Source organism: Falco cherrug, chromosome Z (genome assembly GCF_023634085.1).
Source record: "Falco cherrug isolate bFalChe1 chromosome Z, bFalChe1.pri, whole genome shotgun sequence".
NCBI lineage: Eukaryota > Metazoa > Chordata > Aves > Falconiformes > Falconidae > Falco > Falco cherrug.
Window position 1 is genome coordinate 82,891,115 of NC_073720.1, and position 27,617 is coordinate 82,918,731.

Below are 27,617 nucleotides of genomic sequence, written 5' to 3' on the forward strand. Positions count from 1 at the left end.
CAATCCATCTCTAAAGTAAACAAAACATGTTAGCCACATGGATGTTTAAAGCAAATCTTGAAACATCCTGACAGTTTTTGTTTTATTTAAAAATAAAAAAAGGAGGAGACGCAGGGAAGTAAAAGTAGTTTGTTCTTGAAAACATATGTGCACGTCTCTATATCGAAACAGCTGGGGAAGATAATCGCATTAGTTAAATATTCTGAATGCTAAAATGATAAGTACTAAATTTCTGAGGAATCATTAATTTCAGAACTAAAATTAGCCATGCATATAAAAGTGGTTTAATTTGGGAGTACCTGTACTCCTGGCTTCCATTTTAATTTGGTGTTCAAGACCTGAAGCACAAAGGCAGCAAGCTGCTCTGTGCAGAGAGGCTGCTGTGTCTTTGAAGAGCCCCTTTGATGTCTGTGGAACAGATTACACTTGAAGTCAGCTAAATCTTTGTAATGTTAGGGTTATCCTAACCCTTCCCATTCAGAAGATCTGGAAATGGAAGCTGGTATTTAAGAGTCACTTCTGCAGGACCCACTAGCATGTTTTATGAAGGCACTGTGCAGGCTCAAGATGATGTGTGGGATGGTAGAAGCGTTAGTATCTGTGGTTATCACAAGGAAAAGTGTTGACTGCGTGCCCAGTATGGTGGCTAGTCTTCAAGTAATCCAAATGGGTTTCCCTTTTATGAGTCAAACCCTGTGGTCAGCTACTAAGACATCTAAACCCATTAAAATGGTCTTCTCGAACGCTTGACTCCAGACCTTCCTAGAGCAGTGTCTGCAACAGCATTCTTTGAATAACCATCTAGAATAATTTGTATTTGGTTGTTGTTGGTGGTGTGGTTATTTTTTAACTTTCTGTGAGTTCTTATCATTGGATAAGATCTCTTTTCTGACTTAGATTGTAAGAGGTCAATAGCCCGTATCAAAATGTATTGGCATGAGGACCCCGTGGACTGGCTTTTAGCTCTTAATTCTAACAGGTACTGTATTTCCCCCTTTCCCTTTTATACCCTTTAGCCAAAAAAAAAAAAAGAAAAAAGAAAAAAGAAAAAAGAAAAAAAAAATATTTGCTAGTACTGCCACAGAACAATACTCAGCTTCAGCCATCAGTTTAATCTGAAAGATTCAGACTTCCCAGGAGGAAATAAGGACACACATCAGAGGTGTTTTCACTGGTGCCCTATGATCTCCTTTAATTCTGGCTCGTGAGGTCTTTCGGTCTTGCTTTGATCCAAGAAGTGCCCTACTCAGATTCTGTGCTATGGTCTGTCCTTGAAAAGATGAGCCTTTTGAGACTTTTGCTTCTGTATTACGTTCATCTGAAACCTAGACCTGCATCGTAACAGCGAGGGGCAGGCAAACAACAAAACAAAAAGCAAGCCAACAGAAAACATCCAGGCACTTGCCAAATTTGTTTAGAGAGGAAAAAGTCTCACTAAAATCTGTAGGTTTCATTATGTATAGCCTGGGTAGCATAGCACAAGTACTTAATACATTACTAGAAGAGGAATGTAGGGCGTGTCAGTCACTTCTCACTTCACCACAATAGCAGCAATGAAAATTAGAGATAGAATCATGGAACAGTTTGGGTTGGAAGGTCCCTTTAAGGATAAGAGAGAGAGAGAGAGGTGGGATCCAACTCCTCATAAGTACCCCTTCCCTTTTGGCATATTGATGATCTCTGTTTGCACCTCTAGCAATGGAGGACAGAAGAGCCAAGCCTTCTCCTCCTCCACGAGAGTATCTCTTTCCTGTGTTTGATGAAGTAGTCCCAGTTGTTCAGATGCTGTTACCGCAGGAAAGGGGACTTTTGATGTCCAGAGAATCTACATTGCTCATAATAAAACAGGTCCACCATACAGAGCCAGGCACAATCCCACAGCAGCCTTTACTGCTTAATTCTTGATCCTCTCCTTGGCATAGCTTTGAGATGTGTCAGCTCTTGGACAGTGGTTGGTACAGGCTGGAGGGTGGTGGGATTTAAAACCTTGGTAGTAGACAGATTATGTGAGTCACAAGGAAAGAGATTTATGGGCTTCGTAATGTTTTTGTCTTTGGGTTTGTTTATTTTTTAAGATTTTCATATGCAAAGATGTGTCCATTGGTTCCACACACCATTTTTAATAACCTGTGTTTTTTACTATTCAGTCAAATTTATATTGCAGTAAGAGCAGGATTTCTTACAAGAAGCTAATCAATATGCTTTGGACCTGATCTACTAGAAAATATCTGATTTCTTTAGGACTAGGTAACTGAAGGATTTCTGAGGGAGTAAATGACCGCGAAGATAGTGATAATTTTGCTGTTAAAAATAGAAGCAATACAGTACCCCAGGAAATGTAAGTTCATTCAACTTATATTTCATGCTACTTAATAGACAAGCATTTTCAGCAAATGCTTACAGCTACAATTTTTAACCAGTGATTTTGAAGATAAACACAGAGGTCTTTAGCACTGATACTGTGCTTCCTATGTTTTTACTTCAACTGCTTTGTGATCATGGGATTTACTCTAATTTACATGCTAATACATTTTATCTGAGAAGACCTGTTGTCTTCATTGCACTTCTGACAATGAAACCTTCTAAATATATTTTATGCTTAGTTTTATTGACTTATAGCATGTTTCAAGAAAATAAAAGACTTCAGTGAAGTGCAATAGAGTCCAGCTTTGATCTGTAATTTTTCAAGATGCTTTCTATTGTGATGCCTTGTATCTTGCTTTCAATAGTTAAGCTTTTCGGACAACATTGTTAGGCTTGCTTGGCAGCTGCTGCAAGAAAAATACTCTTACTTCATTGTCTGCCTTTCAGTTACCTACCAGGATAGATGTATAAAGAAGAACCAGGTTGCAAAATGCTGAAAATGTTGTCTGAAGTGACTTCTCTTGAAATGTGTGCAGTAACTTTGAATGTAGCTTTCATAACTTGAATCACTTTATTTCTGAATAACATAGCAGGAGACTTCAGCAAATACTTTTGTCCAGAGTAATAAAAGTCTGAACCCTTTTGGCGGGACACAAATAGAGAAAAAATATTTTTTTATTGATTTCTCCAAATTCTCTTACATATATCTTGCATGTTTAATTTAAGCAAGACTAGCAGGAGCTACTTGCAGCAATTTCTGGCTTAGTAACCCAGTAATCAGGAATACTACTGAGGCAAAACTGATATGCCACTAGAACACACTAAAGGGCTCAACAGTTTCTGGACACTTCTTAAAATAATAGCTTTAAACTACTTATGAAGAAAATTGTAACAGATAAGTAACAACTGGAAAATCATAAAAGGCTGCACACAAATTGAAAAGAAAACACTACCAACTGAATGAAGTTAGATTAAAAATAAATTGGGCTTAAAAGGAAGAACAAGTCAGAAACTTATGAGAAATGGAAAATGTGGCTCAAACATTGTTGAGGAGGACAGGAAACTGGAGGAAAGGATAAAAGCAATACTGCAAGGAAATAAAATCCCAAGAGAGTGTCTTACATTGTATCACCAAAAAAAACAACTTATTTAAGCAATGGAGAAAATTATTCAAATACTGCTTCTGTATTGTATATGGGGTTTTATTATACATATATATGTGTATATATATATCATTGTAAATGTATACTTGATAATATTGAACAGGAATAACACCATCAAATTAACAGAGTTGCTTTGGACCTGCATGAGGGTGATGCAAGTAGCATTTGGATTTAAACCAGTTCTGCTGATCTCATTAGAAGTTGTTGTGTAACAGCTGCTGATTTAGAGATGGTGAGCACCAGTGGTCCAATCCAGCTTTTTGAAAGAATTTTGCCTTTAACTTCCCTGGGGAGATTTATTAGGCCTGAAACCTGCAGGAGTGCCAAGTGTTATGCAAATAATGCTTTTATCATTCAGGATCTTTAGCGCTGCTGTGCTGTGCATTATGTACTCCTTCTCCTTGCGGGTGATGCAGCAGTATGATCAGGGAGGGCACTGCCTGTGTCCTGCCTATGGGCCTGGTGCGAAACAGCAGCTCTGCCTTCAGCCCTGGTGGGGAGAAAACCTAACTTAGAGCAGGGATAATGTCCTAGCCCCGCAGTGGCAACTGCAGATTTGGTGGGTAGTGGGTCTGGACCAGCTTAGTAAGAAATAATAAATATTTTCGGGAAGCTCGTATGAGGTCAAGTTCAAAAGAAAGAAATGACAGCAGTTAACCTGCTGCAATTCTGGTCCATGGCGTGAGTCCCTGGGCAGTACGGAGAGCTGGGAGAGGGTAGGGATCAGTAGCTGTTAAAAAAAATAAAAATCTGAGCCTGTCTGTTCTTGGAGGAAAAAAGTTCCAGCGGCAAGCACACAGCTACAACACATGCAAAGTAACAGGTCGTTCTTTTAATGAGGCCCACAAATAGAGGAAAAAAGAAAGGAATTCCCTAATGAGCCTCCAGTGTGTTGTTAATAGCTTCATTTGAGAAGTATGTTGAATTTCAGACTCCACTGTTGTATTCTATTTATTGGTCTATTTTATTGTAGTCCCTTTGTTTGTGAAGATCAGGCAATAGCAATCTATTTGTGTACCCACAATAACTCTTTTATCCTGTCGGTGAATAATGAGGCTTCTCTAATCACCTGTTTGTGCTACAGCTACTGTGTTCTTTGTTGTTGGCACAATTTACTGGACACCAATGGCAAACGATAAAAAATAACATTTGTAAGTTAGGGCATGGGACTGGAAATGATGTGCATTTTGTACTTGGTGAAAGAGAGAAAGGAAACCAAATGAAGTTAATTGTATGAATTCATTTGTAAATAAGTGATGTACAAGGACAGAGGGAAGCAGGAGACTGGTGGTGATGTCCTGCTCTGTGGGTCTTGCCAGTCGCTATGGGTCAGCAAAATAAGGTGCATTCAGTCCCCCAGAGTTTTACACTTGCATGCAAAAATGCATTCAGTCCCTCAGAGTGTTCACTTTTCCGCTTAGAGCTTTATACTTTTATGTGCTTTATCTGCTTATTTTCTGTAGCTGTCCAGGCAGAAGAATTTATGGTGAATCAGAAGAATATTTTTAGGTACCTTCTATATAATAGAGATGGCATGTGAGAAAGAGCAGCTGTTCTCATTAGAAGGCAAGCTTTACTTCTCAGGAGTATTCCACAAAACATTTTTGTGTCAGCAACTATTGATTTGTTGAAACTGGAAAGCTTTGTAGATGTGTAAAACTTCCATTTTGATTGGGAAGTGTTTTATTATCAGTATCAGAAACTCAAATGTGTCACAACAAAGTAGTGAAAAACAAAACATGATTTTTCTTTTAAAATAATCTTTAATTTTCAGATTGATCTTTTTGGTAGAAACAAATTCAATAAGACCCACCATCTGAATTCCTAACTGCAATAATTATCATAAATAATTACTGAGAATTGAACAATAAACTCAAATACAGTTGAGTTGTATATTTCAATATGTGAAAGCCCCTCAAGCTCTTTCAAATAATACTATTTCTGTATTTTATAGGTTTAAAAACTCCTTAAAGATGATAAAAGAATATATAAATACATCTATATCCTTGTAATTTAAACTAAATCTCTCATTCTGAATTATTCTTTTTTTTTTTAATGTATCTGTTTCCTGGGCTACAACAATCCAATGGCTTGAGCAGCTTTCCAAAGTAGTATCCTAATGCTTTGTTTAAAAATGCAATAAATTTAATATACTTTTATCTCAGGCTTAATTGAGAAACAAAATTATCATTCTTTCATCTTTTCAACTTGAAGGGCTTTGAGGTTTTGCAAAGCAAAGTGAATTTTCCATGATTTTTTTTCCATAATAAACTGTACTCGCACGAAGCCACCTGAGAGAAAAGATACTCGTGTCCATGACTGTTTTTCCATTCTGGATTCTTATTTGTTTCTGAAGATGGTAGTGTTTGTATACTTTCTATATCATATACTTATACGTACTTTATGTGCATATACATATGTATATATAGTACATGTGTTACATTGGTGTAGTACTGGCACCATACAAGTACATGTAAAGACCTTGTTCTTACTCCAAAAAACCTCGTGTCTTCTGTTACGGCATCCCATGTTTACAGATGGTAGGAGTGTGGAAAGAGCAGAAGGCATTGATGTACAGTGACAGAGGCCTATGAATGTAATAGTACCTATTAAACTGTAATCACCTTCCTCCCTTTGTTCCTCTACCCTTGATGAAAAAAGACATTATTTAATTAATATATTTTATTTATTTATTTATTATATACATATAGATACATAATGTTCAGTATTTTCCCCTCCTTTTTAGTATTTTTGCCTTCCTTTGCTATTTACTGTCTGCCTGGTCCCCTATTTTAAAAAATATATGCTCTGTATGAAGACTCAGCACTCTGTTGAGTGCCAAAGAACAGCAATTGCATTTTAGGCAGTACGGTGTGGACATCTTATACATAATTAACCACGTTAACATTGCCTGGATGCAGCTAATAAAGCAGAGCTGCAGATAAAAAACATAGCGGGCCAGTTAGGTAAACCCTCTTTTTGTCTACTAATTAAATGACAGTGGGTGATGAGCTTTATTATCAGGTCTGCTTAAGACATGCTGCTGAATCAGATGTATCCGAGATGCTGAAGAGCACGTCAATGGCTTAGCCTTGAGACTGAAAGCAATTCTAGTGCACTTCAGTTCTCCAGATCAGATATTTGGGTTGTCTTGCAAGACAAGGAATTAGTTGTTATAGGAACATCTGTCTATGTTTGGAAGCTGAAACAGCAGAGTTATTTAGCTTAATAGTCAAGGATCCATATGTACCATTAGTAAAAAGTTAAGGTTCCTCTTACAACATGGTTTAGTACTAAAAGCATCAAATTCTCAGCCACTCCATTTGTGAGTATCTTTCACTTATACTATTGTCTGCCAGACTTTTTTTTTTCTCATCCTTTTTCAGTTACTATTCTCCATCCTTCACTTTCAAATCTTATTTCATACCAAGCAACAGGCAGCAAGCGCATTCAAGCTGCTACCCATACCCATCTTTGTTTAGGTTTGGTTTACAAATTACACTGGAAAATAAAAATAAATTAAAAGAAAAAAAAAACCAAAAAAAAAGCAGTGCCAAGAATACAGTTTGCTAGTGCAGAGTGGCCATACTGAGGCAAGGTTTTGACATACACAAACTGGTTTGTTACGTAACATTTCCATAAACTGGTGTCTAGTAAAGGGACTCTTAAAGTCTGAGGCAGTCCTTGCAGCGTGGCTTTGAGTGCCTGAATGGCCACTGTGAAGGGAAAACTGGGAAAAGCTGCAGGGCAGTGAGGCTGGGCAGTTGCTTAAGGTCAGGGCTTTGCAGCGTGAGTGAGTACAACGTGGATTGGCGTGAAGCAACCGTGACCATCAAAGGATTTTATTGTAATCCAATTTGCCACCTTGGCTATGCCCTTGTTTTAGATGTCATCGTGTCACATGCTGCTGCGTGTAGTAAGCACTGTAAGAGGTTCACACTGTTCTTGCCTGATGCCTTTAGTTAAAATGTGCCTGGCAGATACATTTTTTCCATCTAATTTTGTATTGTATTTGGGGGAAATCTAGGGATGGAAGAAACCCCTTTTACAGATAACAGTATGCTATACAATCTATACAGTAGTCTTTATATGTGCAGAAGTTTCAGATTTTATTCTGTTTCTAAACAAGTTTAAACAAATAAGGTAAAAATTGCATCTGTTCATCTTTCCAGAGGCTCTTAGTAAAAATTAGCAACAGGGTTTGCATCATTCATCCACAGAATTTACATGTTACTGCCAGCTGCATAGTCCAAAATAAACAGAATCATTTCTTTATTGTAGTCGATAGCTGTAATGCCCTTATTATTTCATATCTTTCACAGGAGCCACACATATCTTCATTACCTAATTGTTATTCTGAGTGTGATCAGTAACATCACCTTCCTGTAAAGTCGGAATGAAAATGATGAAAACCAGCAATACTGTTGTATCTCCTTAGGTGACATGTCTTTTTTGATGGTGACAGAACTTTCATGATGATATCTGTGGTTATCCGTGTGGCCAAAAAATGCATGAAATGAATGCAGTGAGCAGTTAATTATAACAATGGAAAGTTACAGAATATTTTGCTTTATTCTCTTTAGCTGCAGGGTTGGTATAATAGTAGAGCTCATTGTAGAGAACATTCATGTAGGAAAGAGTGCTCAGGGCTGGCATGTCTGTTAAAATGGTCATCTAGCATGCCGGTGGGCTTTGGAAGGGAATCCTTTGATTGCCTCCACAACTTGGGCTCATTTTGCAAAGGGGTTTTGATGGTCGTGAGCTGGATTCATTCCTGAGGACATTGGACTAGATGCTATAGTCAAGTGGAGACCCTAATGGTTACTTAAGGGTCTGAACCAACAGCTGGTCATTTGGGCACCTTCAAATCACATAAATCCACAGACTTCACATAATGAAGATACAGAAGACTGAGCACTGCAAGCTTTGAAATACTGATCTGCTCATGTTGTGCCAGGCTGTTTTCTAATCTAGGCATAGCCAATGCTGACTGCTTCACATTGCATATCTTCAAATACATTTTGTAGTTTGGGATATTGCTTGAAAGCAGAAAATATTCCTTCATTTTCAGTATGCATTCTGAAAGCGTTGATGGAGGTGAATGTGTATGTATTTTTGTATAAATACATCTATCTATCTATCTATCTATCTATAGATAGGTAGATATATGTCTAAGGGTTTTATGAAATGCATTTGGTACTTAGATGATTTTTCAAAATTTGAAAAGAGAATTTTGCCTGTTCCATATTTTGGATACCTAACTGGGGGTATTAAATGCTGCCCATTTCTTCAATAGTGTTGACACCTCTTGTAAAAACTGTGACCAAATATTATATTGAAGAGTGGATATAAAAAAAAAATTAGAAGTAACTGGAGATGAATTAATACTTTTCAAACTGTAATGGGAATATATTTAGAATTCTTATGGATATAATGAAATGTAATTAGTGTTTAAAACCTGTTAATGATGACTTTTTAATTGCCTAGCTTTCACATTTGGATTTACTTAGGATGGGAAAAGATAAATTCACCAGTGCTGAGATTAATAATTGCCTAGCAACTGGTGTCTAAATACATCCAATATAGGGTACACAAAGGGGGAAAAAAACCCACTTTCATTTCCTTGTATATAAAGTATGAATAAGAATATAAGTATGGAGCTAAATATACGTGTGTGCATGTATACATGTAGACACACACTCTGGTGCTTTGAAATTGCTAAGCTCAAAAGCTGTGGTGCATGAAAAAGAAATGCAAAGGTAAAACTGAGGCAAAAAAACCTGAGACATAAAACTGAGTGTGGATGAAAATTGAGACTATTAATTTATAAACTGGTTAATTCCACAGTAAGTGTTGGTTGTTTTTGTTTGTTTTTTGGTTTTTTTGTGGTTTTTTTTTTTTTTTTTTTTAATAATCTTGCTTCACTGATGAAGTGAAAGTAGAAACTGGGAAGATACCTGTAAAGACCAGTAAGAATATGTGTCCCTGAATGCTCTCAGTCTATAAGGAAGAGAAGTAAGAAAGATGTTACCTGTCTAAAGAAGGTCACAAACACTTACAACTGTTTATTTCAGAGGGTGCTGGCTGATTTAGCTGCACGCATGGATTTTCTCACCATGGAAAGCAGGGGATGGGCAAGAGAAAAGCTGTTAATGTGTCTGAGTTGTTTTCGGACCAGGGGGTTGAGTCATTTCCAGAGCTTTGGGAGCCATGAATATTTTCAAAAAAGATTTAGGAAGAGCTAATGATCAAAAGCTCAATGTAGGTAAAGTCAAATAAGAAATCTGGGTCCCTGTATTAACCATCTGATGGTCATGGATGTAGAAGTGGAGCCTACTGGCAGTTAGCAGAGAAGCCTGCAGAAGCCCAGCTGATTTTTGACAGAAACCAGTGAAGATCTGTATCCAGAGATCTGCAAAGCACAGTAATTTCTAGCAAGGAATGTGAATATTTTATCAAATGAGAAATTTCAAGTCAACATACTACTAAAAATCTCACCATCAGCTTTAAAAACAAAGGACAAGTGGCTGGAAGTGATAATGTATTCCTGTCATGACTTCATCTCTCTGTCAGAAAGTTTTAATTGAACAGAACAACTTAATGGAGAGACAGTTTATCCTGAGTGCCTTACACAGAAAGCCTCAGTTTAAGCTCTTATTCTTTCCCTTTTCATAAACCTCTTTCACCCCGTAGATGTGAACAGGTGCAGAAATACAGGTTGATTTATGTGACTGTTAGCAAGTGGCAAATAATTGTATAAACACAGCTGACGTGAATGACGCCTTAAATCAAACGAGGATGTTCAAGGAGTGCCTAGGTAATTTTTGCCAGCTTTGTTGAGTGTGCAGAGAGAAAAGATGTTGTGGAAGGTTGTGCTGATAGGGATAAGAGTATCTTCATCAAAGGGATTGATCTCCCTGCTTGCGTGGGAAGCATCACTGCGGTTAGCTGGGGCTGGGTGCAGGGGATGGTGTGCTGCTGGTACCATCAGCTGATCATCAGTTTGGTGGAATATCTGTCTTTTCCTTTGATGAAACAATGTCTCTAACTGATGACAGCTTTCCCCAAATCCCCTTGACAGTGTGTGCATGAAAATTTTCCACAAGTTGTAAAAATATTCAGAAGTGCTTTATATAACCATATTCCTCCTTTAATCACTTTTGATCCATTTTTTACTAATAAAGACTTGAAATGACAGGAATAGTTCATCTTTTTCCCTGCAGAGCCAGTTGGCATAGAAATGAACTCTCTGCAACCTATGAAAGAGAGAAGAGTTTACTTTTTAAGCTGTTTTCTGTTTCTACTTGTATTTCATATTGTCAAACATCAGATGCTTAAAATGTCTGTAACTCAGCAGGCTGGAGTGCGGTGACCTGCTGCTCTTTCACATTCAAATGAATAAAGTAGCTCATACTGTAGACCTTTAGAAAGGGAAGAGATAATACTTTTTTAAGGCAGAAGGGGATTTATTATGATAGAAATTAATCTCTGCAGACATTACTTTAGGCCTCTATTCTAACCCTGAAAGTAGGGACACACTTTTACAGTATTGTACTATTAGACTAAATCCAAAGCTTAAGTCAGCACTTCATCTTCACCCAGGATTAATGTTTCAGTCCAGTCCCAGAGTCATATTCAAACGATAATTCTCTTCTTAGAATAATCTCATTTTCTTTTGGTAATACATCTCAGGTTTTCAAAAATCAGCCAGTGCATCCCCTCAGATTACAAGACAGGAAAAAGTTAAATTTAAAGAAATGTTTGTACCTAGTTTACACGAGTATGTTGCAGTTCTCCTCCGCAACTACAAGCTACAGCTTGCTTAAGTGCATACAGTCTCTTGATCCCAGAGGCCTTCAGAAGAAGCCAACCATGTCAATTTTCAGGAAACCTGTAATAAAATCATGAGGTAATTATTCTGACATTTGTGTTCTCCTGTAAGTTTCCCGGTCAAATTCATATGTGGACATTTAGAGTAAGTGATATTAGTTTATTCATTTTTTAAAACCATCTAAAGAATCTGCTGTGCATATTCTATTTAGAAAGTTAGCTGAACCTTCTACCTACATTGTAAGCAAATCAGCCTAGAAAACAAGCAGAAGGACACCGATGAGCTGTTGGTAGCTAGAAACTTTAACTTCCCTTTCAAATAATAAGGGGTACAAGTTAATTATTCAACTGTCTTTTTACCTTAGGAAAAACAAGTCAGCTGCCTCACCGTTAAATCTAAAAAACCCCAGCTTACAAATTTCTTAAAAGATCTGCAGAGCTCATCTGTTTTCATATTCACATTTTGCATCTCTGCACAGGTGTGTCTTCAGTATGATTTATGGTTCTGCTTCTCAGTAGTGGTTCAGCTGTGGAGAAATAGATTTGAACTTGGACACTGTACAGATGATTCTGTAAATCAGAAAACTATTAAAACTCTTTTTCTGAAAATTGATTTTAACGTGAAACTGCTACTGGTAGCCAGTACTTTCTCCGTCTTCTGAAGTTTAGTTGCTCTTCTGGGCTTCAGAACTGGGGCTTGTTTTTACTATCCCTAGACCAAATTTCTATTGACTGGCTGTTTTCTGGGCTGGTTATTCTTTTGTGCTACCTGAAGATTTCTTCTTTATAACAAGTTTTATTCTCGTGAAAGGGAATAGCTATTCATTTTATTTCTTTAGAAAGAGTTTTTGAAATAACCCATATTTCATGTAGCAATGTAGGAAACTGAATGAAAATACAGTGGCTGTTGTAGGTAGGAGTGATGGTTCACCTTCTCCCATCGATGGTGAAACCAAGTGCTTGAGATATAAAACACACATCACAGAGCATACCAGTAAGCAGTATTGTGCTTCCCTATCAACCTGCATGGATAGCACAATGAACTTGTATGACATTGTGTTTGCAACTTTTTACCTGTAGATTTCTTCATGCCTTTTGTTCCAATGGGTGTCAGCATCTACTTGGAGTCCTATAGTGTAAGTGTGTTTGCCTCAGTATTACCTTCTGTGTATTTCACCACATCAATACGTAATGCATACTAAATGTGTTCATAGTTAATGCACATTAAATATAAAAGAATAAATAGGCTTGAATTTTCCCATACACACTTTCTATTTCAAGGAATATGCTCTATTCTTAAATTAAAGAAGAAAATGTGCCCAAACACCCAGATCATCTTTCTTCTGTCACTTCTTTCCTTCTAGTTTTGAAATCTTGTGAATCCATGAGATTTTTTGAGACACGTTTCTTTCCTTGCCATCATTTCATTGTCTCAAGCAGGTGTTTCTTACAGTAACTTTTCTGCCAGAAATCATAGCAGTTACGCTACGTGTTCAAAAATAGTTGAGGGAAGTAGTGTTCATTTTAGGGTAATGATTTTGTGCATAGGGAAAAATGCTTCTCCCATGCCTAATTCAGGATACTGTACATAGATTTTGGCAGGTATTCCTATCCCAGGAACTACAATGTGAAAGAGTAAATAGTTTTAAGTTGGGGTACATAATTAGTTTTTCTTTTCTTTCATTGGCAAATGTTGGTGAATTGCAAATTGATTTGCTTATAGTAACGGTAGCTGGCTAGTCTGTGTGCTTTTACAAGAAAGCTTTACGAAGTAGTGCGTGCAGGTCGTTGTGAATGGTACTTTCCTGTTCACACAGAACATATTCTTTAGCCTTCACATCACAAAAAATGTTTTCAAAAGCTCTATGAATTTCTGTTTTTGACAAGGATTGATGGGCTAACTGTTATCATCATGGTGTACTGCATTATTTATATGCAGCAGTTGAGTTTCTTTTTTCAGGTTGTCCTTTGCTGTCAAGCAAAGTATTACACTCTCAGTCAAGAATCATGTAACATTTTGTGGAGTTTCACAGGATCAAAAAGTATGCTATCTAAAAGTGTAAAGTTCAACAAAGAGTGGATATACAAATTTTACCCTCCTTCCCACCATTACCTGCTTGCCAAAAAAAGCAATAGTTGTTCATTCAGTATTTTGTTGAAAAGGATGTGGCTTAAGTGTGGTTGTATTAAGGTAGGTCATGGAGCATGATGGACTTACAGAACAGTTCCTCTCCAAGTGTTTTTAATAAAATTTGGTCCAGGTTCACTGATGGGAGTTATTCACTGTGGACAAAAGCTGACATCATCTTTACAAAAAGACTTAACTCTTACTAGAAAGTAAATATCTCACCATTTTATTGGTGAGTTTTGCTAGATATTTTTTTTCTGAGTTTGGAGAAGCAGAGAGGGTTCTTAATTAAAGTTCCAATTTTGATTATGTATGGATCTCCCCTTTAATTTTATGCTTTCTAACCTACCACATTTTCCAAAGAGAGAATGGACAATTCATTCAAGGACTAATGTGACTTAAGGATGTTCTCAAGAAATTAAAGATGTGAGGAAAAATAAAAATAAAACATCAAAATCCTCCAATGTGTTACCTTCTAATCAAATAAATGTTTTATCCACCACTCAATGCAGTATCGTGTGAGATAATGTCGATTACATTCCTAACTTAACTCTTTATGTTATCCAAAAGGAGGACATACGTACGTGTATATACATACATGTATTTATATACATAAAATATGTGCATACATACATGTCTATATATAAAAATATAAAATATAATATATATAGATATATACAAATAAATAAATCTAGATTAGATCTAGATCTAGATCTAAATATAAATATAAATATAAATATAAATATAAATATATAAATATAAATATAAATATAAATATAAATATAAATATAAATATAAATATAAATAAGCTACTATAAACCATAACTTAAAAGCAAGGGTCTCCTAAAAGACACAAATGCATAGTGTTCATGAGTTCTGCCAGTTTGAGCGGGGAGCATGTGAGTGGATCCTTTGCTGATCCTGTTTCACAGATCCTTGTAACTAATCTCAGTAGCTTGATGCAATGAGATTGTACTGTCTGCAGTTTTCCCAAGGATGATGTAAAGGCATCAATACTGTAGTATGTATTTTATATACAGTCTTAAGACGTACTTTAATGCTCTAGTAGCCATGTAAGGAAAAGTGCAGGGTTAGTCAGACACAGTAAAGACGAACTATTGTTTTCATTTGACACTTGCATTCTTACTGGACCCTTTCAGAACATTTTAATAGAAATACAATATTAATTGTCTTTTGGTGGGTTTTTGTTTTGTTTTGTTTTGTTTGTTTGTTGTTGGTTTTTGTTTTTTTTTTAATAATGAAGTTCCTCTTAGAGTGTTTGTTTAATTTACAGAAATTTGTCAAATTACACAGTCTGATGCAAAACCAGAATATTATGTATCACTATGGAAAATCAGCAGCACAGAGCAGAATTCTCTAAAAATTACTGTAAAGGGTGTAGTTCTTTCTTTGGGTTTATTTTACTCTTGCATTCACCATGACTAAAGTTAAATTCTAAAACTACTGTTGTGTTAAAAATTTTGTCATATACAGCATAGTGTTTCAATGGTAACAAATCCCTTAATCAGTTGTTAAGATACGCATCCGTATAAGCTTTTCTTAGTTAAGAACAGAGCCTTTAAAATAAAATTATGTTCATCAAACTCAGTAAAATGTAAAACAAACTAGATTTCAATATTTCAACATGAATGTCCTCTCAAGAGGAACAAAATGTAAATTGAGGGGAATATTATTGATTCAAAGGTGATATTTATTTTGTTCTGTGCAATTTCACACACAAAAGTCATAAATAAGGGTGCTAACAATTTAAGTGCATTTTACTAATTTAAGTATGCAAATTTGCATAGCCTAGAATCTAGTATTAAGCAGAATTATTGCTTGGTTGTGTCTGCAGTTGTTCATTTCTCTGCATTCCATTTGACATCATACTGTTATTTTAACCACTGGTGTTCAAACTATAGATTTTCCCTCTTTAGCCCTCTTTAGCATTACATGAATGAGACAGGCTAGATAATCTATTTTGTTAGAGCTTTTTGGTGGGTTTTTTTTGTGGGGTTTGGGGTTTTTTTGTGTCCCATTTTCTTTAGAGGTGCACTGTGTTCATTTTATTTCTATGGTGTGATATAAGGACAATTAAAATTTTACACCAGTGATTGATTGTAGAATTTGGGCCAAGGTGGTGGGTCAAAAGAGCACTTAAGTAATTACCTGAACATGGAAATAAATGACTGGTGTTAGAGGACAGCATCTGCTTTATTAGTCTGAAACTGTAGGTTGGGTCACTTCAGACTGAAAATGCCAACATGAATTTTCAGACAAATGAGAACTACACAGTTAAGTATGCACACTTTGGTGATAGTAGAAGATTCCACTTTCTGGAAATATAATGGGAAATGGGATGCATTCTGTTTGTCTGTTAATACAAAACTTACAAATGAAAAGAGTATTTTGTCTTTTATTTTTCTTTCTTGTATTGCGTGATTGAAATCAGAAGAACAGAGGATCAGGAAACACATAGTAAAAATGTCCCCTCTCATTTTAATCAGAATATCTGTATGGATTTGCATAATAAGTGTTCCTGCTCCAGATGCTATTTAATTTATTAATTTAGTGAAAGGTATGGAAATACAGTTGTCAGAGCATTCAGTTAATAGTAGTTGTTCTTTCAAGCCCCATGAAGTAAAAAACAAGCATCCTTTGCTACCCCAATAGTGCAACAAGCACTGAAAATGAGAAGTCTTGACTTATTTAGATTCACTTAAGAAGACAGTCATTAGACAGATGTCTTACATTATTGACTCTTTTCAACCGACTGTACTTCTCTGTCAGCTGGACAGTCTTCAAGACGAAACTGTTAATGCCAAGTATGTAGACAGATGACAGTTCTCTGTGTCATGAAGGCAGTTTAAAGCTGACAGATTAAAATTAAGTAAAACTAAAAATAACCCAGCAAACTAACCCACAACTTTTTTGCGACTGATGCACAAAATTCATGAAAGCAGTTTTGTGTATCAGTTGAATTTCTTAAGTGATTATTAGATTCAAATTCTCACACCAGTCACTAATCTGAAATCTATGTGCCAGAAAGGCATTAAAAACATTTTGAGTTCCCTTACAACCACTATAGTCCAAAACGTATATCAGTACTACTGACACAAACAAGTGGATTTCTGTAACTCTTTACAATTATATGGCAAAACACTGGCACCTTTTCAATTAAAAAAAGAGCATACAAAATAATATACTTGTTTTTTTTTTTAATAATTAACTATCTGCAAATGTTGCTTTAAGTTGCATTCGCAAAAATTTTGCAAAATAAAACTGTACTGCACAAATTATTAGTAGTTCTTAAAACAGTACTGAGCAATAGAAAGCACAAAACTGTCTTATTTATAAGATGAAGCTTGAGATAAATAAAAGAATGCATCTACATACATATTTAATTAGCTGAGAAAAATTAAATTGACAGTGACCAAAGCCTAGGGCATTTTTTAGGACTGCTTCCAATTACCACATCGGGGACAGGATGCCATCCTTATTTCCGTGTATTTGTAGAGCTGTGTGATAGGGTGAGAGGGGTTTTTTAAGGGTGTTAAAACTAGGGAATTGCAGGAATTGAACAGGCGCTCTGTTCTCTGTTTTCTGTCTCCTCCTGAAGGCAATTTTAAGTAGAAGGAAGATAGGAAATTGCAATAATGTGTTGTAGACACTGATAATATTGTAGACATGTTCAAGTTCTGAGCATGTGAAGCAGCTCTGTGGTGCACCTTTCAGAGTTTGCGTCTTTCTGTTCTTGATCACCTCAATCTTAATTGACTGAATAGGGTCTTTACACTGAAAAGCAATTGAAAGATGAGCCAAATCTGCTGGTTTAGTATTATTTAGGAAGGCTGAAGTGCCCCCGAGTGTCCGAGAGTGTTTTGAAGCATAGCTAGTTCATAGCACAGCAGTTTTGAAGCGAAGCACAGCTTTGTTTCTAACTGATTTGTTCTGATCTTCAGTCAAGATGGACTATGGGAGAACCTGACAAAACTACTTTGTGAACTTGGAGGGAACTGTCAAGGAGCACTGAGGAGCTGTGGCTGCTCATGTCCGTTAGCCTCCATCCCTGACATGGATCTGGTGGGTCACAAGCCATAGTGAAAGCATCCCTGGGGGCACAGTGTGAATGTAACAGCAGCTCCGGTCATAGGACTCCACATCAGAAATCATTGGTTGGGTGTAAACTTACTGTTAGAATTAAATTACTCAAAACACTTTAATGGCTTTAGTCTGTACTATCAGACTTTACCCTGGGATCACATATAATTGGTATTCGTGTGACTGACATAAAGCCAATATAGAAGCACACTGCTGGCCTGAATGCTGTGTTCTGTGTTAGCAGAAATGCAGCTGCATGTCAATACCTGATCAAATCTGTGCTGCGGAGTGTTTTAAGAGTGTTCGTCTGGAGCACATGATGATACAACCACAGCCACAGCTCTCTGCTCACAAACCAGGTGGTAAGACAATAGCCTGACTTGAAACCACCATTCAGCTTTATGTTGAAGGGAACCTGGAGAGGTAAAACCCTGGGTAAATTTCTTTTCAAGCATATATCCTGAATGACTCAAATGAGAGTCAAATCTCATCTCAAATCTCTCAAATGAGAGAAAGAAAAAAATCCTCTTGTTACATTTCATTGTCTTTTGCAAGTGAATAGCTGTCAGTGTGTTGAAGAGAATCACATTTTACAGAGCAAAAGGCTGAAGGAAGAAAACACAGAGATGTGCTGTTAAATAAATATAAAATGGATTTAGCCAATAGGTATTCAAAGGACATAGTCTGTCATTCCTTTTTGTTCTTGATTATCAGCAATCTGCCATATTAAGAGTTTGTGCATAACCTTTGAAGAGTTTTATACAGGAACCTTTTTTTTCCCTTTAACCCACAGGGGATGTGTGTGACTCCAACCCATGCAAAAATGGTGGCATCTGTCTGTCAGGGCTGAATGATGACTTCTACTCATGCGAATGTCCCGAAGGCTTCACAGACCCCAATTGCTCCAGTGTTGTGGAGGTTGGTAAGTGCAAACCTTAAATGCTGAAATAGTTGCTTAAATATCCCATTAGTCTGCGGCTAGCCAACCAGTGATGGTCTCCACAGCATTTTGTATAATGCTGTAGTCATTCCATTGTTCCTTATTGGTTTCTTAACCTCATATCTATATCATAATTAACAGACAGTTAAAGCAGTATCTGACAAGTGTATCAGCATAATATAATCACTCAGAAAAGTGCAGTGCTCTACTTCACAGAGCAAAAAGATCATAGCTGTGACTTAAAGTGACCAACATTTCTCAAAGATCGATGCAATTATTTTTATATATCCTTCTGCTGATCAATGACCACGTAAAGTTTGGTTTCTGATAGTTTTATACTGATGTCCAGAGTAAAGACTAGTTACTTAAACAAGTGAAGTTACAGAAACAGTATAGAAGAATACAGAATAGCACCTAGTACTCGTTTGAATTTAAAAACATTTACCCAGCTGGAGGTTGTAGTTAATCATTACATGAGTGCACAGAGTACTGAAACTTTATGATGTGCATTTGACCCAGAGTAAATGTAAATATGAGTGGTAGTTCCAAAACATCTGGCAGGTCAGGCCTCTATCCTAAGAAAACTTAATGAGGAAAAGGGCAAAGAAGGTGGTAGACATTTCATTGTGTCACAGGCCATCATTTTCAATGGAGCAGAAGAGCTGCAAGTTGACCGAGCTTTTATATTATCCCAAAGAAGGTATAAAACTATGTATGGTAGAGCCAATAAATAGACACTACTGTTTAAATAGGTACATACCTATCTTTTCCATGGAGTTCTGGGAATTAGGATGGGAAGGTAAGAGACACAGAAAAGCACTGACCTACAGAAGAGAGGGCAGTAGTTTTTATTTTGTTTGTATCAGGAAAATACACAAAAGTGGAGGTTCTGTGGCAGTGCATCTTATCTGAAAGCTTTGCATGCCCTGCCTGCATTTCTTCTGCTGACAGCCAAAGTATTTGAAAGCACTATGACCCTTCAATTATTTCATATCGTATGTCTGTGTCTGTGGTTCATCATCCTGGGTTACACTGACATGCTTCAGTCTGTGGCAGCTGAGTGTTGCTCACACTTTTTCTTCTGCCAGCTGTACTGTAGGACATGAACCTTGAGAAGAAAGGCCCAACAGCATTGCTTCTACAGATGTCTCATTGAAACTGTCACAGCTCGGCTCAGCACCTCTTTAACACTGCAACCATCCTACATCAGTGTGGTTGGCATTTCTTAATACATAAATAAAGGCTACACAGGCACAGACTGAATACACTGTTCTAGGGATTAATTTTATCCCTCTCTATCACGAGACAAGCTGAGCAGTACTTAATGCAGGAACCCAGGGTCAATTTGGTTTTGTTTTCTGTTTTTCTTTTCTGTAAACAATACTATCGTTGTTCTGGCCGTGACTTCTAAGTCTGTATAAGGCAATTTTAAGGGAATCTGTTTTGAATTTGATTTTGCCAAAGATAAGTTTTCTCCAGACAAGTGAACTGCTTTTGTTGAGAGAATGACCAGCTTTGGTGAGACACCAACTGCATTTTTTTTCTGACTAAAATATCATAGTAGCTGGTTCTAATCAAACATTTGAGTTACACAAGAAATTGCTTGTGCCCTTGATGCAACCACACAAGAAGCCAGAAGACACTGCCTCAGAACACTATTTTCCATACCTTTCCTTTACATTTTTATGCATGCTTGAAGGATCTGAATTTATCCTACAGCTATATATCATGCTATGTTAAAATGGTCTTTACATAGGTTTACTGCAGGAAATTTTGGGATTTATCATGGGCCTGATTGGCAGGAAATTGCATTGTGCACAGCTGGGAGGATGCCGATCATGAGTGAATCTGAGATAAAAGCATGTTGTGATAATTGCCACTGTAATTTACAACTAAATATTAGAAAGGCTTTAAAAAAATACAAATACACTTAAAGAAATTCTTCAAACACTTCATCAAAACCTTGGTTTGGTAAACAGCATAAAGCATAAGCAAGTAGAAAGCTTTAGAATATGTGGTGATCACAGCACTTATGCAGGTAGAATATTATATTTTTAGTTTGCAGTCCAGAGAGATTGTTCACTGGACAACATCGGTTAAGTAAAGGACTTATTAATATTCCTATATTAGCTAAAATCCAGAGTGTTAATTCAGTTTGTGCTTGTCCTGTATGATTGTGCTGCATGTATGGATTCAGATACTAGCCATTACTTTTTGAAATCTAAAAATGGTTTTAAAAATAATCATTTACTTTTTAGTAAAAGCTGAGGCTTATTCAGCATTATATTCACCTACATAAGTGTCATATAAAAGAAAAAGGTATTTCAAGATAATATTTTGATTTTTCCTGTGAAAGTGATGATGCTTAGTGCAAGCTAATAGTCATACTCTTATTAATTCAAACACTGGAGTGTTTTAAGTAAAATAATCCATTGGAAGGTGGGTCTGTGAGGACCCCAGGAGTGCAAGACCCCATGCGATCACTTTTACCGACTGTGTTTATTATCAAAGAAAAGTTGAAGAAGGAATGCTACCAAAGGTTACTCTCCTTGGATTTTTAATGAGTTATTGCCCAAAAGCTATTTCTCTTAATCCTTAGAATCTCCAAAAGATTTCTTGACAGTTTCCTGTGTAGTTGAAAACACTTCAGTTGGTTGAAAATTAAGCATTTAGAATGTCAGGAGGCACTGAGTAAGAAGAAAAGAAAACAGTGGGCAAAACCACAACACAGAGAAGAGCCTGTGTCAGTCCGTCTCACCTCAAAAGGGCTGTATGACAAATTTTAAAAGAGTTAGTTGGGAGTTCTATGTGGCCTTTTCTCTAGGTACACCAGTATTGGACTTTATTCAGTCCTGGTGACAGGATACTGTTAATCTCTGGACATTAGCTGGAAAGTCACAAATTTTCAAGGAATATAGTTCAGACAGGAGGATTTGACAGTAACAGGGAACAGGGATTTTACTAAATCACACATTAATGTGGGTAAAAAACCAACAATGCCATACAGATACAAGGGTGTAAATTCATGTAAAGGAAAAAAGATAGCTGCATAAAAGCACATACAGGACAGAAGGTTAAATATTTAGGCAGAAGTCTTACCTAAATTGATCATCAAAGATTCAAGGCAGTTTGGGAGCTGCATGAATAGTCGAAGGACTTAAGAATGTAATGCCCATTATTACCTTAATAATACTAAAATGTAAAATAACCCAACATGATCGTAGCGCCTTATTTCAGTCTAATAAGTTTTGTTATTGTTGGGTTTTTTTTTAAACTCACCCATGGAAAATCCTGATTCTTCTGCCATGCATCTCCACTGTTTTCTGATGCTATAACTTTGAGCGTATCTAAACCAAAATTTTTGTAAAATGTTTGTAATAGTAATACATATTTTAAAATACTAACCCTATTGTATCCTACCCTTTCTCTAATGGTAACCTTGCCTTATTTCCTATGTTTCCTTGTACTAAATACTATACATAGTTATCTAAAAAATAAATGAGATTAGACGGCAAAGCTGTAATATTGCCCTGTTGGTGCAGACAAGTCATTTCAGTGCTCTGCGTATCCTAACTGATTATAAATATCTGATAAACTAGCAAAGAATAAGATGGAGGCAAGCAGAAAAAAAGTACATTGTGGTTCTTTTCAGTACAGCACATCCTCAAGGCAGTGAGGTAGGAAAGGATTTAGCTAAACAGGTAAGAGTAAAAGGTAATGATATCAAGCTTCCCAAATAGGAGGGTGCTTTCCAAAGATAATAAGGAAACTATGGCCTAAGTTACCTCTTTAGCAGACTCCTATCTATATCCTTGGAAACACAAATTCTAGTCTAGGTTGAAAAAGATTCACATGTAATTAACATTGGTATTGAAATGCATTACAGGCAAGTTGACAGACTTTACATCATTTAAATAATTCACAAGTAATTCTCAGAAGCCATGTAAATTACAGAAATACCATGAACTATAACTGTTACATACAATTAATAGAAAGCTTTAATACAAACTGTTCAGGAATACTATTAACATGTGACTTAATCAACATGGGTAGCTGATGAAAGAAGAGTAGCCTAGTCTGTCATGACTGTGCGTGTGGGGAGTAAGGACAGTGTGGCTGTATGCATTGAAATAATACTGGGGGAAAATATTGACATAAAAATTATTCCTGTTTTGTTTGGGGTGTGCATAGGGGAAAACAGAGAGAGAAATATGTGACTGAAGGCAAAACTTAAAGAAGGAGCAGCTGAGTTTAGTACACAATAAGGCTATCACAGTGTGTACCATGAGTGACCACATGATTTCATGTGTGAAAAACGGACATCTTAAAACTATTCAGGTTTGATCTTCTAAATCTGAAATTCAGTAGCTGTCTGAGAGGATAAACTGGTAAACATGGTTAGTTTATGTAAGTGGAAAAGTAAAGGATGTACAATGATGGGGAGGGTAGAGGAGCCACGAGCACATTTAGAGAAGAGCTGTAAACACTCTCCAAAGCTGCATTCAAATAGGGTGCTGGTAGCCTTTTGGAAAGCATCTTTTCCTTTTGTGGCAGCTGAGAGCTTACTTACTGAGAGGACTTGTTACTGGAAAACATGGTAAAAATGTCTGTGCATTTTAGAAGGGTGGAAAGCTGAGTTAATGATCTTGTACACATAATACAGGAAACTTGGGTCTACGTGCACCATGGTGGTTGAGAGAAGGGAGGAGAGCTGAAAGGAAAAAGAAAGGAGACGTCAGTTTTTCATTCCGTCTTTGTTCTGCCAGATGATTAATAAGTGACCTGTGGGGTTCCTTGTTTATAATGCTGCAGTGTTTTCTGTATCAGTTTAGTCCTTCCAGTATCCAAGGGAAGCTCTTTCTTTAACAGCTACTGTCTCTGAGACTGGGTCACAGGAATCAAAGGGTTTCTTCCCTTTTCATGCTGTTACATAAGAATTCACAGATTAGACCCAGAGTGCTATGATCTGTTGGCTTTGTGGCTTTCCCAGCACAGCCCAAGTTTCTACCGTTGCTGTCCTGACCTCTGCACTGACAGGACAAGAGCTTGTCAAAAAAACTAGTAAGCATATATTTCTGTCACTGTTTTCCAGTCAGTGTTACAGATGTTTTTTGATGTCTTGAGTGGAAAAGACTGAATGATTTCCAAGATGTTTTCACAGTCCTACGATACATGATTTTTTAAGGATGTTTGTTTGCACCACACATTGAACATATGTACTAATGGGTTTTCTCTCTAAGGTAGATATGATGAAATTAATCCATTCTTACAAAAGAATGACAAAGGCTTAGTGCCACGTGTATCTGGTATGTAATTGATATGAATGTAGCTGCCTTAGCTCTAAATTAGGTAACCTGCAATAATGCCAACTAAAGCACTGGTGATCACAAAATTAGAGCAGTTAGGAAACCACTTCTGTACTTCTGGAGGTCCGTAATATAACCCCACTTCCCAAGGGAGTATCAGGGCCCGGGGTTTCTCTGGGCCATGTCCAGTTGGGTTTTGAATATTGCCAAGGATGGAGACTTCACAGCTTCTCATAGCAATCTGTGCTAGTGTTTGATCACCTGCACAGTGAAAAAAACCAAGCAAACAAACCAACCAATCCCAAAACCCCAAATATGTTTAAGTGGAATTTTGTGAGATTCAGTTTCTGCTCATCGTCTCTGGTGCTGTTACTGTGTACCACTGAGAAGACCCTGGCTCTGTTGCCTTCATTTCTATGAGACTTCTCTAGGCTTAACAGCCCCAGCTCTCTTGCATGCTCCTCAAATGTCAGGTGCTTAACAATTAACTCCCTTAATGACTGTAGGGAAAATACCACATCCCTTAGCCTGCTGGCAGTGTTCTCCCCAGTACAATACAGTACTCATTGCAGATTGCCCACAACAGGGAACAGAGTGTGAACTCCAGATTTCAGTATCTGCTGTCACTGCTGTATGTGTAGTGTCACCCAAACTGACTGTATTTATTGCTGTTGTGACAGAATCTAAGTGACTTACTCACTGGTTTTCTTTTTACCAACAGGGAGATTTTATTATAGGGCTCTGAGATCTTCAGTAAAATGTCTTGCTTTGCTCTTGCTACTATGATCTGCAAAAATTGCAAGGGAAAGGAGTGTCTGTTTATATTTTTGTTCTTGAAAACCATTTCAACGGTTCCATTGACAGAAAAGTGAAACAGCAGAATGGTGAATTGGGCCCATGTTTATTTGAATGCAGAAAGAATGATCAGGTTTCATGTTCAAAGGTTAGTCCTTTCTGGGAAAAGAGTGAGATGGAGTGGGAAAGCGGGCATGGAAAATGAAGTTCTTCGCTGCTGGGCTTTATCTCTGATACCTGTTTGCATTCTGTGCTGATTTCTTTCCTTGTGAGCAAAGAAGGAAAGTGCTAGTGTTCTTCAGCGACAACTTATTGCTGCGGAGTTCTTAGTAATGTCCAGATTTCCACTTTCCAGGGCCAGTTCCATCTCCCACGGGGCTCCTGGTGAGGCTGGAGCTGCGTCAGCCTCACACCAGAGGTGCTGGCTCCTGGTGGGGCTCTCTGCTCTCCCTTGGGTTCCCCTGGCCCCGGGAGCCCCCTTGTTTCCCCCATGGAGCACTCAGCTGGAGCATTCACTGCTGCCACCACTGAGTGTCTCACCACTGAGTGCTGCTTTTGGTTGTACCTCATTTTAAAAAAAAGAAGCATTTAGAAATATTTCTATATTTAGAAAAATTTGGAAATAATTTAGAAATATCATTTTCAGTAAAATGGTCAATTAATCCATGAAACACTTTTCCTGTGAGTGTTACACAGCTGTGTTCATTTGGACTAAAGGTAATATTTTATTAAAAGAACCTCTGTATTTGGGTAGGGAAGCTTTGGAATAGTACTGTATTCACTGGGATAGAATTAGAGAATCACAGAACATCTGAAGTTAGCAGTGACCTGTGGATATCACCTAGTCTTCATTCCCTGCTCAAACATGGTCAACTAGACCATGTCCTATTTTGTCTCTGTATGAGAAGTTTTGGTGGAGACTCCACAACATTTTTGGGCAACCTGTTCCAGTGTTCAGCCATGCTCACAGTAAAAAAAGTGTTTCCTTGTGTTCAGGTGGTGTTTTAAGTTTTGCCCATTGTCTGTTGTCACTGGATGCCACTAGAAAGAGTGTGGCTCCATCTTCTTTACACTGTCCCATCAGCTATTGTTACACACTTTGGTGAGATAGCCTTGAGACTTCTCTTCCCCAGGCTGAGCAGCCCCAGCTCATGCAGCCTATTCTTGAATGAAAGACGCTTCAAACTCTCTGCACCTTTTTGGCCCTTTACTGTATTTGCTCCAGTGTATCAATGTCTGTCTTGTACTGGGGAGCTCAGAACTCAAAACAGGACAACATGTGTCTCACCAGTGCTGTGCAGAGGGAAGGAAAGGATCATCTCCCTTGACCGGCTGGCAGTGCTCTGCCTAATGCTGCCCAGGCCCAGGATGCTGTCGGCAACTGAAAGAAGGTGGTTAATACACTCTTGGATTTTATCAGAATGTATCTTTTATAAAGCATTTTGAAGTATATGGCTAATCTTAGAAGTCTGCTTAGTATTGTTAATCTCAAGAAGACCATCCTCAAGGTTTGTAGTGGAAAGTTTAGGACCTTTGTGAAAACTACCCTGTCAAATAAAGCCTATCCTGAAAATCACATCACACTTTTTTTTTTTTTTTTTTTTTTTTTCCTGTTTACAAATTTCTTATTTGAAAGCTCAAACTGGCAAGTGATGAGTAATTGTGGTCACACACTGAAGCATTTGACAAAAGAGCTCTGGAACAAACCGAGGGAGATTTTATACATTTTAGTCTAGTTAAAAAAAAGGACAAATGAAAACCATCCAGACTCTTGTTGCCAGAGCTGCTGCTCAGGATGAGGCCTTGCAAGGATAAATAAAGTTTGTGAGCGTGGGTTGGTCTGCAAAAGACATCTCCAGCCCCTGTTTCCAAATGGAGGGATGCATCTGTCAGTAGTAGACAGTTTTGATTAAAAGGTCCAACACCGATGCCCAGCCTTGTATACAAAAATTTTCAGAAAAACATGCATGTGTGTCATTGAGAACTGTCACAAAATGATGAGGTGTGGACTCTCGACCTAGGTCCTATTTGGTTGGAAATTTCAAGTGTATAGAGGCTACTGAAGACATGGTGCTCCAGAAACAAGACTGGGCATGATGCAGATCAGACCTGCCTGGGCTGTGTGTACTAGAAAGGAGGCATGTCCTATGAGCCAGATCCATTTCCACTGGTTCCTGTCTGCAGCTGACCAGGATTTTTGCCCTACTTTAAGGAGTGAAGAAAAGACAGAAGAAGGAACTGAAAAAACAGAGTGATTTCCTTAGTAATTGATGTGTCTGTGCCCTGATATGTTTTTAACTTGCTTCTAGGTAGAATAAGCTGATTATGTTTTGCCAGATCTGCCAGTAAAATAGGCAGCACATAAAAATCTGTGGAGAGCTTACGTTAACAGCCAAGCGAAATTGCTCTTTGGATAGGTGCTCTGATGTTGTCTGGAAAACGAAGCCCGCAAATAATCCAGTGACTTCAAAAGAAAAAGGTCTTTTTGGGCAACAGCAGCACCAGATTAAAACAGGTGAATCCAGTACATCATACATCGAGATCTAAGGGAATAAATATTCTGGTGCACAACTTTATGCACATTTCACATCCATCAGTACCTCTGAAGTAGTCTAGGTGCCTGCAGGACATACTGACATTGCTGTTAGACTGTTTGTGGTCAAGTTCCATATTATGTTGTCTTTGCTCTTCAGCGTCCCTGTCCTGGACTTCTTGGTTCTATATAAGTTCAAAGAGCTAAGTGTTTAAAATAGGTCTCTCACCACCTTTTTTTTTTTATTATTATTATTTATTTTTTTCTTTTTTAATTTGTGTATTTAAAAACATGTAAAACATACATGTTTTATTTTTTAAATTACTAGGACATTGTTAGTGCCCTTAAGAGAGCTCTTTGTGTTAGACCATTTTTGTATGTATGTATGTATCTTAGCCAAATATTGAATCAGAGATCTGTATGTTCTCACCCAGCTCTTAGAAATGAAGAGTTGCAG

General features: G+C 37.4%; 1 protein-coding gene across 2 annotated transcripts in view; it reads left to right on the forward strand.

Annotated features, from left to right (window-relative positions):
• The window catches only part of EDIL3 (EGF like repeats and discoidin domains 3), a 257,033-nt gene that overhangs the window by 50,736 nt on the left and 178,680 nt on the right, over window positions 1-27,617 (forward strand). For both annotated transcript variants that reach the window (XM_055699782.1, XM_055699781.1), the window contains exon 2: window positions 18,380-18,508. In XM_055699782.1, the coding sequence (XP_055555757.1) occupies window positions 18,380-18,508 (129 nt within the window). The remainder of the gene's footprint in view (window positions 1-18,379; window positions 18,509-27,617) is intronic.